This window comes from Falco naumanni, chromosome Z (genome assembly GCF_017639655.2).
Source record: "Falco naumanni isolate bFalNau1 chromosome Z, bFalNau1.pat, whole genome shotgun sequence".
Classification (NCBI taxonomy): domain Eukaryota; kingdom Metazoa; phylum Chordata; class Aves; order Falconiformes; family Falconidae; genus Falco; species Falco naumanni.
The window spans coordinates 74,375,320-74,389,014 of record NC_054080.1 but is presented as its reverse complement, the minus strand read 5'-3'; the positions used below and the strand labels follow the sequence as shown (position 1 = coordinate 74,389,014).

The 13,695-nt window shown below is 46.4% G+C and overlaps 1 protein-coding gene across 1 annotated transcript in view; it reads right to left on the bottom strand.

The window, feature by feature from the left end:
* Window positions 1–13,695, bottom strand: part of PDZD2 (PDZ domain containing 2) — a 206,213-nt gene that overhangs the window by 53,318 nt on the left and 139,200 nt on the right. The window contains 2 exon segments of the mRNA XM_040579769.1: window positions 1,400–1,532; window positions 2,196–2,338. Coding sequence (XP_040435703.1) covers window positions 1,400–1,532; window positions 2,196–2,338 — 276 coding nt within the window.

Here is a 13,695-nt window from a genome sequence, read left to right as displayed (position 1 = left end):
GTCCTGCCCGTGGGTCACACCAGCCCCCGCAGCGCTGCGGGCTGGGGGCAGGGGGCTGGGAACTGCCTGGGGGGAAAGGGCCTGGGGGGGCTGGTGGGCAGCCGGCTGGGCATGAGCCCCCCGTGTGCCCAGGTGGCCAAGGAGGCCAGCAGCATCCTGGCTGGTGCCGGGAACAGCGTGGCCAGCAGGGCCAGGGCAGTGCTGTCCCCCTGCCCTGGGCACTGGCGAGGCCGCCCCTCGACCCCTGTGTTCAGGTTGGGCCCCTCACTGCCAGGGGGACGCAGAGGGGCTGCAGCGTGTCCAGAGACGGGCAGGGGGCTGGTGCCGGGGCTGGGGCACAAGGCTGGTGGGGAGCGGCTGGGGGAACTGGGGGGGTCAGCCTGGAGAGGAGGAGGCTCGGGGGCACCTTGTGGCTCCCTGCAGCTGCCTGACAGGAGGGTGTAGGCAGGGGGGTCGGTCTCTTCTCCCAGGTGACAAGTGACAGGGCAAGAGGAGACGGCCTCAGTCTGTGCCGGGGAGGTTTAGGTTGGGTATCGGGGAAAACGTTGTCACTGACAGGGTGGTGGAGCACTGGGACAGGCTGCCTGGGAGGTGGTGGAATCACCGTCCCTGGAGTGTTTCAAAAACACATCGATGTGGGATTAGTGATGGACCTGGCAGTGCTGGGTTAATGGTTGGACCTGATGATCTCAAAGTATTTTCCAACCTATACGATTCTGTGATTCTCTAAGACCCCCAGGTGCTTTTGGGAGCCAGCTGGCTGCCCACAAAATAGTCGCATCAGTTCAAGTGGGGAGCAGCAGGCTGTGGTATGGGGAGGAGAGCAAATCGGCAGGATTTTCTTAAACAAAGGACAAAATATGTAATATCCCCTCAACCTCTCCTGCGATGAATGCAGAATGAAGAGCCCAACGGATAAATGAGTTCCACTCTCATTTCCCTGAAATTTCATGCTTCTTTATCTGCAAGAGCTCCACTTCAAGCTATTAACAAGGACAAAATAAGTTACTCGAGCCAAGAGATCATCATCAAGAGACCTCAGGCACACAGACAGGACGAGATGAGAGCTACGGAAGCTATGCAGGCAGGAAGCAGAAAAGGCTGAGAACAGCCTGCTTTATTTAACGTATATTTTAAGAAAATGGTTGCACACATACAAATGCATGTGTTTCAAATGCACACTGAACAACAGTGCCAATACCAGCAAGTCATTAAGTGGTCTATACACTGCTGATTTGCCACAGATTTATGGCAGCTACTGAAATGTTTCCCATAGCTATGTGTTAAATTTAGGGGAGCAAATGTGCACGTGATTCCCTGTCAAAACCCATGCCCTTTCCATGCAGCACTTGCACAAACTCTTGTGGATGGACGTTCAGGAGACCACCAAGGACCGTACCTTGCTAGCGACCACCAACTGCACCAGGCCAGCAGCTGAGCGAAGGAGAGCCACGGCGTCCTGGTGGGAGAGCCCAACCAGTGACTGCCCGTTGATCATGAGGAGCTCGTCGCCCACCATCAGCCTGCCGTCCCTGCAGAAACAGAGTGGAAACACAGAGCTGCAGGGCAGTCCTTCCCTTGTGCCAGGCTCTGGTGGCATGCAGTGGGATGTGAAGACATAGACAACATGTGACCTGCCTGATGCTGAGCTTGATCTGTGCAGTGTTATTTGGCCAAAACAGCAGCTCAGAAAGGTGCCCCCAGGAAGCCATTTTTATAACCAGAGCCATTTCACCCTCTTTGTAAGGCTGAGGCTCCTCACACCTTCTCCGTACCCCAGCAGATGGTCAGGGAGCAGCAGTGAGCCTCATCTTCCACCCTGTCAGGGAGAAGGGCCAGTCCTGGCAGTGAGCATGCTGCGCTGCACTAACCACACTCACTCACTGCCAGTCCCATGGGAAAGGCTCGTCTTCCAAGAAGGGACTTGGGGGAAAAGCCCCACAAGACGTCAGGCTCCTTGGTTTACATTCCATCACCAAGCATTTGATCTGTCTATAGTTTGGACTAAACATACTGGCAGAAGCTTCAGTGACTAACCACAAAAAAAAAAAGTTTTTAAGCTAAATATACCATGTTATCACCCTCACGCAGTGGGATGGCAAAAGCCCCACACCCATCTCTTAAGTCTGCCTAACAGTGATGACCACAGATGCTCCATCACACCCATGCCCAGGAAGGCACTGCTGTCACCTCACCTGTGTGCGGAGCCACCTTCCTCCACGTGGGTGACGATGATGCTGTGAGGGGATCGCTTCGACCCTCTGCCTCCTGTTATCTGGATTCCCAGCCCGTCCGTTCCTTTCAGGATGTGCATCTTCCATATGCGGCAACCTTCTCGCTGAGAGAAAACGTGCAGAGAGTCCTTGAATTTGGATTTGGACACTGAGAGAGGGCCAGGAGGGTACAGGAGGGAGCTATTTAGTACCTTGCTGCCCATCACCACACATCCGTATAGCTCAAGCTATATGGGTGTTTTTGCTCAGCTTTGCTGGGTTAGCTGTGGTCCAAGCGAAGGAGGCAGAAAGGAGAAGGCAGCACAGAGCAGGGTCAGCACGTAGAGGTTTCCTTGCAGGGCTGTTTTTTGCAGCTTTTCTGAGCCACGCAGAGGTGCTGCTCTCAGTGCCCTGATCCTTCCTGAAGCAGCCAGCAGCCTCAAACCCCTTCGCCAAAACTCAAGGATAAGCTGTGGAGGGCTGCAGAGGAGCAAAACATTGTTCAAGGGGCACCTTGAACACGGGGTAGCACAGCGGCTATTGCAGCAGGGACCAGACTGGCATCACACAGAAGTGTTTCCCTCTCCAGAGGGGTATGCAGGATTTGAGACATACCAGCTTCAAATTGTCAGCTCCCAATTGAATATTTCTTATTGGACAGCTGTTGTACAGACTGTAAATAATATTTTTAACAAATAAATAAATTTACCCACCGCAGAGAATAACTTTTCAGTATAAGCAAGGTAATAAGTGATGTTTAGGACGTCTTTATTATTTTTCTTTCAATTAGTATAAAGATTTATCCAAAAAGTGCTTTACAAATTCCAGAGCAGTAAGACATGAACAATTCCTATGAGTCCTAGTGACAGGACTAGGCGCATGGAAACACAACTGTGGCAAGTATCAGCAGAGCAAAAACAGAAAGAGAAAAACAAGCAAGCAAGCAACAAGACACGCAAGGCGACTGTTGTGACTATTTCAGAGAGGGGAAGAACCAGGATAACAGAATTGAGAAACCCTAGGAAGTTTTCAAACTTGGAAGACAGCAAAATGCACAATTCAGAGGCAATTTTTAGGCCATGTGTTGTAGTCACTGGGCACCAGGTCAGCTATTTCTGACTGGGTCTGTTATGCACACAAGTAACATTCTCACAGTACGCAAACACCCAAGTAGCAAAGATGATTAAAATTTCATGCCAAACTGTAAAGAGCACATACAAATTGCTGCTTGTTTCTCAGAAGGGGAACTGCTAAATATATCGGCAAATGCAAGGGTTGTAGCAGCAACCTGCATGTTTTAGGCCAGCATTGTTTACCAGAGCCTTTATTAAAGGAAGAAAATACGCTTTTGTGCCTTTTTTTTTTTTTTTTCCACCTGATCCCTGGGGCCCTATGCTGAAACTTTTAAATGCAATGCAAGATGAGTTTTTCAGATACAGGAACAAAGAGGTCAGTATCTACACCAATATCTTAAGAACAAAGTGAAAATAATAATAATAATAATAACGTTACACAGCCCCTAGAGCCTTATACAGGTAGGAGAAACAGAAAAAACAAACCAGGTGTCTTAAAAGGTAAACCAAAAGTTTTAGCCTAAAAACATATACCTGTGGGCAATTTGATAACTTCAAAGCCATGCACACAGGCAATATCCCAACAGGTTTAAGTGGGATCCTCAATGCATCGATTAAGCTCAGTCGCCTGCTGAATAACAGGACGTGTCAGAACAGAGAACACTTTGAGATAAATTAGAGTGATACATGAGACGCTGTGTTAAATGTAGGGGCAAAAGTCAACTATATTTATCTACTTAAAAAAACAGAACTGAGCTACAGCATGAAAATACTCCAGAGACCTTTTATTGCTATAAAGTACTTTGCACTCATAATGAAAATGGTGTAACAGAGAAATACAATCTCTCTGCCTCCCCCAGCCAAGCCCAGGCTGAAATGATGACCATCTATTCTCCTCACAAGATGCCACTCTTGAGTATCCTGTTGCTACATCCAGTTTGGAAGCAGACCCTTCAATAAAGTTTAACAATGCAGTCATAAAATTGTGTTTGATGATTTGCAAAAGCTTTTTGGAATGCAAGTTATGCAGAGGCCTACGATGTGCAGCGCCTAGCTTGCATTCCTCAGCACTCCTCACTATCACTCATTTAAAAAAAAAAAATCCAAAATTTATTAAGTGACCCACTCTCAAATATTCATTTACATAGCAAAGCACTTAAGAGCAGCAAATGGCAAGACTCTGCTCTTAATGCAAGCACCACCTTACTCCCCTTGAACTCGCACTGAAATCAAAAGCACTTGCAAAGTAAAGCATTACCCAGTCTGAACGCGGATGGCAGAACGCAGCCACAATAAACACAACGAAGCCACTTGGCACATACCCAATCGCTTCTTTCAGTCATTTTCAAATGACATGGTCACCATCTCCTGTGTAAGAAAAGGCTGTCCCTCAAGTCCCCGCCGGTCAGCTGCACACATTTCACACTGGGGATACACAATTCTGTGTCGACTGGAAATCAGATCTCCTCACTCTTCTTCCCCTCTTCATAAAACATTCACAGCTCTTTATTTAACCATGTGCTACAAAGCAAACGCCCCCCACCAATACACACATACCTCCAAGGTATGTCACCCCAAAAATTTGGAAGCTAAGTATTAAGGAGCAGATTGCTAGCCTTTGCTTGAGGCCTTTTGCAGAAAGGGGGTGTTCAGCAGAACCCCCCTCCCCTCCCCACGAGGCTGCTACCTCTTTTGCACAGAGCAGCGTGCGATACTTCACAGCCAGCTAGGAAATGCTGCCGCTTTGCATGTGCACCTTATGTGCCTCCATCACAGGAAAGCCTTACTAGTAAAGCTCTGTGCTAAATCCAAGGACTTGTAAATGCATTTAAATTTTCCTTAAAGCCAGTTTTTCTGAGTTATTGGAGATTCCCAGGTTCAACAACACAAAGCCTAAACACTTCAAAAAAAAAAAGAAAACGAAAGAAGCAGAGTGATGTATGTCTTCAATTTTGAAATTTTTTAACAGATCGTATTTTCAAGCTTTTCTTCATAAACAAAAAGACTACAAGCTCACTTAGTCTTTAATGAAAGCTAGGATTCTGGCATATTCACTCCACTCCAGAGACTTACAATACCCAAGGGAAACTCCAAGTGTAGTTACATTTGGCAGTTTACAGGACTGATGTCACTGTCCTTGGAGCCTGCATGATCCCTGCCCAGAGGAGGACGAGTTTAACTGCTGACCAGTCTCCTCTGATTGCCTGCACAGTTCTGGTTGCTGCTTGCCTGCTGTCAGTTTTATATTCCTATTCACTTCTGAACTTTTCCATCCTCTTGGAATAATTCTTATAGCTTCATTTATATATGACTCAGAATAATCCCCCCAGCTTTGTTCACAAGCCACACAATAAATCTGCTTACGCGCACCCACAGCTCTTGGTGCAAAAAAGCATTTCATGCCCAAAGCAGAGATGTGCTGATGCCAGTCCAGCCAGGTATCTCGAAATCCAGACGTCCTCAGCAAGAACAGAGAGAGAGGCACTGCCAGCTCCTGACGCAGCCAGGGGCTAGGTGGTACCCAGCTCTGGCCACTCTCAAGAGTGAGGAGACCAACCTACATCCCTTAACCAAAGTCAAGCCACAATAACACAGCTCAGCGCTTGAGAACCAAAGTGGAAAGGGCTCAGTAGAAAACATGGGCTGAATATCTGCATACGACAATCCAGAAAATTTAATGCAATTCACCTGAGATTTGGCCAAGAGGGAACACTCAGAAAGACACCCATGCTTGCTTTGAGAGCGTCAAAGGAATGAAAAGTCAAAATTTCCTTTCATTTGTATCCCACCTCCTGGAAGCAAATGCTTTAACTCTGCTCAGATCCAGCTGATGGACTTTGCTTGTAAACTCAGTGCCAGCAGCAGACCTGCCTACACAGAGGGACTGTGGATTCCTCTCAATGGAAGGGTTTCATGGACACAACGGACCAACATTTGTCAAAGATGGTCTCAGGAGATAAGGCTGGATCATCTCTTGAAGTCCCTCTCAGACCTACTTTTTTTTTTCTACCTCCCTCACACAGCAAGCAGAAACACAGATGGTCAAGTCAGGCTGCAGTTGGGCTGATGGCTGATTTTTGTTCTCTGCAGTTACATCACTCTTAGGTGACTCAACTTTCCTCCTCAGTTGGCTCTTTCAAGCAGGCAGCCCTTTGGACCAGATTTTTCCACTTCAGGCTGTTCAAAGTGCCTAAGCTACAAGTAATTAAAATGTTTCTAAAGACAGTGTGAATATTCTACTTGGATTAATCACAAACAAACAAATAAAAAAAAAAATAATAAAAAAGGTCATCTTATGTAACAGACCACAAGTGGGAACAGAGAATACAGCTGGCAGCTTCAAGTGGGTCCCCACAGGCCATCCTTATCCACCATGAAGCCATTGTACATCAGGCAGCCTCTGTTCAGAGCGAGCCTACATCTGGAACAAACTAGCATGCTACAGATCAGAAAGGACGCACGCTGCCAGAGCGACGTGGGGAAGCTCGCCTTCTGCCTCCTCCAAGTGCATACCATCAAACGCTTGATTTCATAAGCACATCATTAATAAAACAAAAAGGAACGTTTTTCCTCGGAGTGTTGAGGAAAAGAAATAAATAAGTAAAAGACATTGGAGCCGTTCTTCCCCCCTTTCACCAGCTAATTGCAGGGGAGTTTAAAGGGGTTTGACTGATTTCGACTGTGCCATGTTCAAGAAGCTGCAAATCTATGTTTAGAAAGGAAAAATTGCTTTGAAATCTTGTATTAAAGAAAAGCTTGGCAGGAGCAAGGTGTAAACAAATGGAAAACAGAAACACAGTAAGTAGTTAAAAAGCTAGACAGTAAAATGGAAAATGTAAAATAGTTGTCTACAAAAAAGCACTTTCTGTCACAGCAGCAATTCAGCTGAACCTGGTATAAATAAGTAACAATTTTTAAATAAAAACAGAGATAAGCCCTGATGAGAATACCAATAACCACACAAGGTCTGTATGCACACAGTGACTGCCACGGGCCCTACCATAGCCCATGGGATACCTTCCTTCCTCTGCATTTCAACACGGATTTTTACTGTCCATCTGCACCGTTCCCACTTAGGAAGTTCACAGGTTTTCCCCTATAAGAGCCACAGAAGCAAAGAGCAAGCTTTTCCTCACTGGCCACGAAGCTGCTTTGGAAATGTGACACTTTAGAGAAAGTTCTAAGTTTCATGCAGTAAAACCAAAATTACTTCAATAGGCTTCATTGGGAGCTGGCAGCCAATGTGCTGCTCACACACAGCTGAAAACCAGTATACAACCAGAACAAAATCTCCCAAACAGAAATGCATCGCATTCAGACCAGCAACGACCAGTGCAGCATCCTCTTCTACAGGGACAGGGAATACACTGGGATGGCCACGTCAGCACACCACTCCCCAGCATCCTCCACTGATGTGGGATAAATTAAAAGCACTGCTCCCAGCTGTCTGCCCCACCTTGGGTCAAATCGTGCCTCCTCCCACTATCCCCATTCCCCAGCCGGCAGGTGGGAGAGACGGATCAGTAGCCGGGAAATTAACTTGCATGATCACATACCAGGTGAGTAGCTCAAACACGTCAATCTCAAGATACAGTCAAAAGCCATCACTCTTCACATCACAGATATTAGTGTGAATGACTCAGTACCAGAAAATCATGCCAAAATCTGATTTTTGCAGATTCTTAACAAACCAATTATTTCATTAGTGGATAATAAGTATATTTTTCATCTGATCTCAAGCAGGTTATTTTTAAGGCTGATTTGACAGCGGGAATCCTGCTTTCATCTGCTGCCTTGGGTTTTGTTTTCATCGTTGTACAAGCAAGCTAAACAACTCCAAGACAAATCAAAAGGGGGGGGGGTGGGGATGGGCAGGGGGTGGAATATCTACATTTCTTTGCCAATAAATTATTCCAAGACAGAAGTTCTTTGTCCATCACTACTGCCTATGAATATTTTTTAGCACTGAGCTACTGAAGCCTTTGGCTTCTACCTCTGAATGATGCAAGCCACACAGTGGGTATCTCCTACACCACTTGAAAGAGGGGGGAAAAAAACCCAACACCCAAGTAGCCCTTAATATGAATTACACAGTGTTGACCATGCGAAGTTTCCATGTCTTCAAAACAAGCAGGAGCCAGCAGTACAGACACAACTCTGATTGCATTCAAGTGTCCACTACTGATCCAACAACTCACCTTGTTTGGACAAACAGCCACCAGACACTCGGCATTCTTTCACTGAAACAGAAGTACTTTCCCCAAGGAAGAGATGTGTCTTAGGGGACAAAGCCTGGGGGAAAATCTAAAGCAAAAACTTACCCTCCCTCAAATACAAACACACAATTAAAATACACAAAACAGGTATCACGGCAGAGTGGATGAAAAATCTGCAACTTAGGAGTGTCCCCCAGGGATCCATCTCCTGAGACAGACTGCTTGTTGACATCATTTCCTTGGCAAGGGCTTTAAACATTTTATCAGCCATTGCAAGCACCTGAACTACATCATCACCCCTTACAAGAATCTGCTGGAGTCATTTGTCATCCCAAGCCATCGCCATCTGGATTGCAACCTCCCCGGGCTGCTCCCTTCTTGCCATTGACAGAGGCTTTACTGCACCATCAGCCAAAGGGCTTCTCAGCTGTCCCTGACCCTGCAGGGTTAGAGCCCAGCAACTGCTGGGCTGGGAAGCTCAGGCTTTTAAGGGTTAAAAAGTTTTCGCGTTCCCTCGGGTATCTTGCCCACACTCATCCTCTTGCTGGGCTACTGGGAATGGTTAGTTGGTTAGTTTGAAGTTTCTCAGAACACCCTCACCGCCTGCAGTAGATTAAAGTCCATCCTAGAGTAAGTCACCATGTTCCCACATCAGCTAAAGACAAGTCTATCCTGGGAAATGGTGTTACATCTGTCAGCGACACGAATCCTTTGGGTTTGCTACGCAGTTTCAGCACCCTGCCTCAAAAATTAAATGTATGTAGCTTTATAATCTCAACTAACACCTGAAACATTACAGCACCTAAGCAAACAGCATACTCTATTTTTAGGCACGTCCACTTGGTTTCAAACATTCACACTTAATGATTAAAACATAAAATGGTGTGAACTTATATTTCAGCTAAAGCCAGTCCTTTGCATTCCAGTTGCGAGTTTGCTGTATCTTTAAATAACCACGAAAAATGAAAAAAAAAAAACCAACCCCACACTTTCAGTGTTGGTGGGAAATGCTTTCGTACTGGTGCTCTCACCTACGGCTGGTGATAGCTGAGCACGGCCGAGACCTCCTGTAACACAACCTCACACCTATCTGTGCTGCCTTTGGGGACAGCTCATTTCCAACAGTGAGGACTCGGTTTCAAGATGACAGATTAAAACTTACTCATTACAACTTACCCATTACCAGACTCTCTCTACACCCAGCCCTCCACCGCACCCTTGGAAAATTCAATCCAAAAACAGAATAAAAGGACAGATTGCTATTCAAAATTAAGATTTACAGCTACCACAGCTGTGGCTATCACTTAAATCACGGCAAAGAAAGGCAAAGCCTTAGAGTCAGTTGAAAAAATCTGTCAGCTAGGGAGACTTAACCCCTGAAAGCTGTGACGACGGTTGTTTTATGGCAAGGGGGAACATAACTGGCAGCACAATAATAAAAAAAAAGTTACTGTAATTTCACTATTAGTTACATCAAAGCACTTCCTAAAACCCCAAGCAAAAGCAAGGCCAAGTTTTGCCAGCACTGTACAGCTGCAATTAAAAGACAGCCCTTGTCCCTAAGAGAGTTTACAACCCAAAACAGGCAAGAGAGAGGGAAGACATGTTTATCACAGTGCACATTAAAACTTCAAGGCAGTAGATAGCCCCAGGATTCATGTTAATGAAAGTTGGAAGCAAACACAACAGATAAAAAGACGTTAAGAACAGAAACATATTCTGAGGAAGGCCTTTACATGACTAAAGGTGTCTACATTAAGAACTAAAAATAGAGTTATTTATGTCTAAAACATGCATCATATGAGTTGCATAAAAGCCTTGATGAAACATTAATTACTGCTTAGGTTGCCAAAAAAAGTTGATGTAAAGCAGCTCAGCTTCAGTGGAGTACCTTGCTCACAGCAAGGTTTTCATTTTGGTACAGCAACTGGATGAGAATGTTTTTTTCCTCCATCATATTCAAAAAATAGTAAAATGCTTAAAGCCAGTACATCATTTCAAGCCTCATGTTTTGATTCCTGTAACATGCATTAGCCTTCCTCTTCTGCTTGGCAAGATAAGGAATATTTTCCATTAACCAAAACGGAAGGCAAGGCTGGCATTTACCAATGCTAATTGGTAAATACTGCTATAGAAAGGCTGTCAGCCTTTCCTAACTACAAAGCAAAATGCAAGTCAAACGCATTCACCATTTCCTGAGACAAGCCACCTTAATAAAAAAATAAAAGCAATATTGGGCCCAAACTAAGAAGAGAGTTGCTGACAAAATGAATCCAAGTGTCACACAGCTGCAGCAATACAAAAGCAAGTGCTGGCTGGCAAAGACCTGGCCAGTCTTTTTACGTACACACACATCTGTGTGCACCTGTGTACACACTCACGAGTCTGGAGAGGGTTGTGGTCTATGAAAGCTGGGCTCAGTTGGTCTGTAAGACAATAAAGCTGGTGAGACACACTGCTCTGGCAGCTCCAACCCACTGCAGAGTAACTTGGGTTAATAACATGGAGCCAAGATCTTGAAGCCCCGCTATAACCCAGATCTCCCCCAAAAACCTTGTGAGGCATGGCATTGATGTCCTCTCACCTTCCCCCCTCTTTTCTTTTATTAGATGGTACACCTGCTTCAGAAGAACACCAGACACACTTTATGGGGAGCCACCAGGTGCTGACCTGTTTCCATCCTGGAAAGGCATCCCACCACAGCCCCACGCTGCTGCGCTACCACCAGCCTGGGAGACCCAGCGTGCACCCTGCACTTTTCCCATGCCATGTTTTTCTCCCAATGGAAAAATGCCCAAATGGAGAGCCTCAGCCCCTCTCCCCTGCTTCCCATTGCTATTAAAGCACTTTGCCCAATCTCCTTTACACAGCTCCCACCACTGACTGCTATATTTGGATCTGGATTTCAATCCCTTGCTAATCTGGATGCTTATACAGAAGCAAGAGGATTCAAGGGGGTTCAGGAGGTGTCTCATTTTTGCTTTTAATGATTGCTGTACAAGGACTTTTCAGACCATCCTGCTGGAGCCAGAGGAAGCAAAGGTAGCCAGTCTGCTCTGGTACACTTCATCTCCAGCCAAGCTTCTTCTGGTTTCATCAATGAAAGCTCTGTCAGGCTGGCCAGACCTGGATCAGTCCAGGTCCCTTTTGATAGCCACACTCCCACCCCTCACACTCATAACCCTGGTCCTTGCAGCCTTAGTTCTGATCCCTGTCCATGCCAGCTGTACCTGACCACCTCTGGGCACTCCTAGGGGCTGCACAGCTAAGGAAGTGGTCCACAGGTCTTCCAAAAACACCACACCAAAAACAGAGGAACTGAGAACAAAAAGTGACGGATTCTGTCCTACCAGTCAACACAATGAAACCACAAAATCTCTGTATTGTGAAGAAACCTCCTATTTTCCTTTTCTTTATCATTTTTCGGCTGACTCCAGCAGCCCCTCCCCATACTCCTCTTTCATCAGTGTCCTTATAATTACCAGCCTACAAAACTCCACCCTGTCTCAGGTCACTGAATAAAAGTAGTAAACTTTTCTGTAGCTAAGCTCCCCAATCTTCCCAGGATGTGACGGATCATTACTCTGGCTCTGAGATTGCCTGGTCTTAAATCACTGCCCACGACTCCCGCTGCAGCCAGCCTGGGTCCTCTCCAAGGTCAGGTCTGGTTCCCAGCCCTTTGGGATCTTCCTGCCAGGTAGATACAGCCTTGCTGCTTTGAATCCCCACGTTTTAAAGGGCATTTCAGTTTATCCTAAAAATACTGCAGCACAACTTAGCCACCTGTAAACATTAAATGCCGCCTGCTAATTGACAGGTACAATATTTACTGAGGGTTACATCCCAGCAAGCAGCCTGGCAGATTTGTTTATACATAGCGCCAGCAATGCCAAGCGCACAGGAGAGACAGACCAAGATGCGGGAGATGAAAGCAAGCCTGAAGAAGGGGACTCACACATGCACACAAACCAGTAACACAGGAATCTCCTGGCAAGTTCACTTGACAAACAGTATTCGTCTCGCCTCTCGTTTCACGACTTCAGCATTGCTGTTATTAGTAGCGTGCAGCGAGAAAACAGGAGAACAAACCTACGGTCATGGGAGAGGAGGTACCCAGAAAGCAAACAACACTGAAGACACATGGATGCCTCAAAAGCACTGCCAGCACAACACCCCCAAGGCATTGACCAGGAGCTGGCTGCCGGGTTCAGTACAGCAGCGGCTGAAGACACGCAGATGTGACGCCATCTCTCCTCCCCTGTTCTGGTGATGACAGCATCAACGTGACTTTCTACAAGGAGAAAAGAGACTTTTTGCCTGGACTTCATAGTCCAATTTCAGTAATTTTCCAGTGTCCTGTGGTAGGGAAAAGGGAAGGAGCAGTGGGGAGGAGCAGAGGAGTGTGGAGGACCTGTGATGTCCTCCCGCAGCCGTGTCAGTCACCAAGCGGCTTCTGGAACTCTTTCCTCCAGCCTGCAGCCAACCTCTAGCCCGCGGCAGGCTGGCTCTCATCCTCTCCAAGCAAGCACAGTGCTTCCCAGAGGCCAACAGCCCTGGATATTCAGTTAGTCAAGGCGCGAAGGAGATGGTGAGTGCGGGACGGGCAGTGGGGATGGAGCTGCTCTCCCTGCAGAGGGTGCGCTGGCAGGGCTCCCTGCTCAGGAGAAGACAGCTCATCCTGTGTCTACAAGAGGTTTGGCTCACACTTTGAAGCCTGGAAGGAGGCTGCAACTTCTGACACAACATCCTGGATGCTGTTTTCAAACGCCTCCTGACACGGCTGGATCTCACATGCCCAAGTGCCAGGTCACGCTTTGAAAACAGAGCTGGAAGTGAGATTTGAGGCTCCCAAGTGTCTTTATTCCATGCCTTTTAAATTTATTTATTTTTTTTTTAAGAGGACTCAAATAATTTTGAAAATTTTATTCACTGTCACTGTTCAATACTTACTAAGAAACTGAATTAAGCCACTCGTTACTCTGATAGCAGTTACCCCACAGATGCTAAAGTGATGAAGTGATGGGCTTCTATAAGGCCCCCTTATCTTTAAAAAGCAAAGGATGAGCAAGGCATGCTATTCAGGCTCCAGCTATTCATATTTCTCCTCGCTCAAATGTCAGGAAAATGTAATTAATACTGACACACACAGAGGTCATATTTCTAAGCAAAATATTGGGGGAGTGAGGGGTGTAA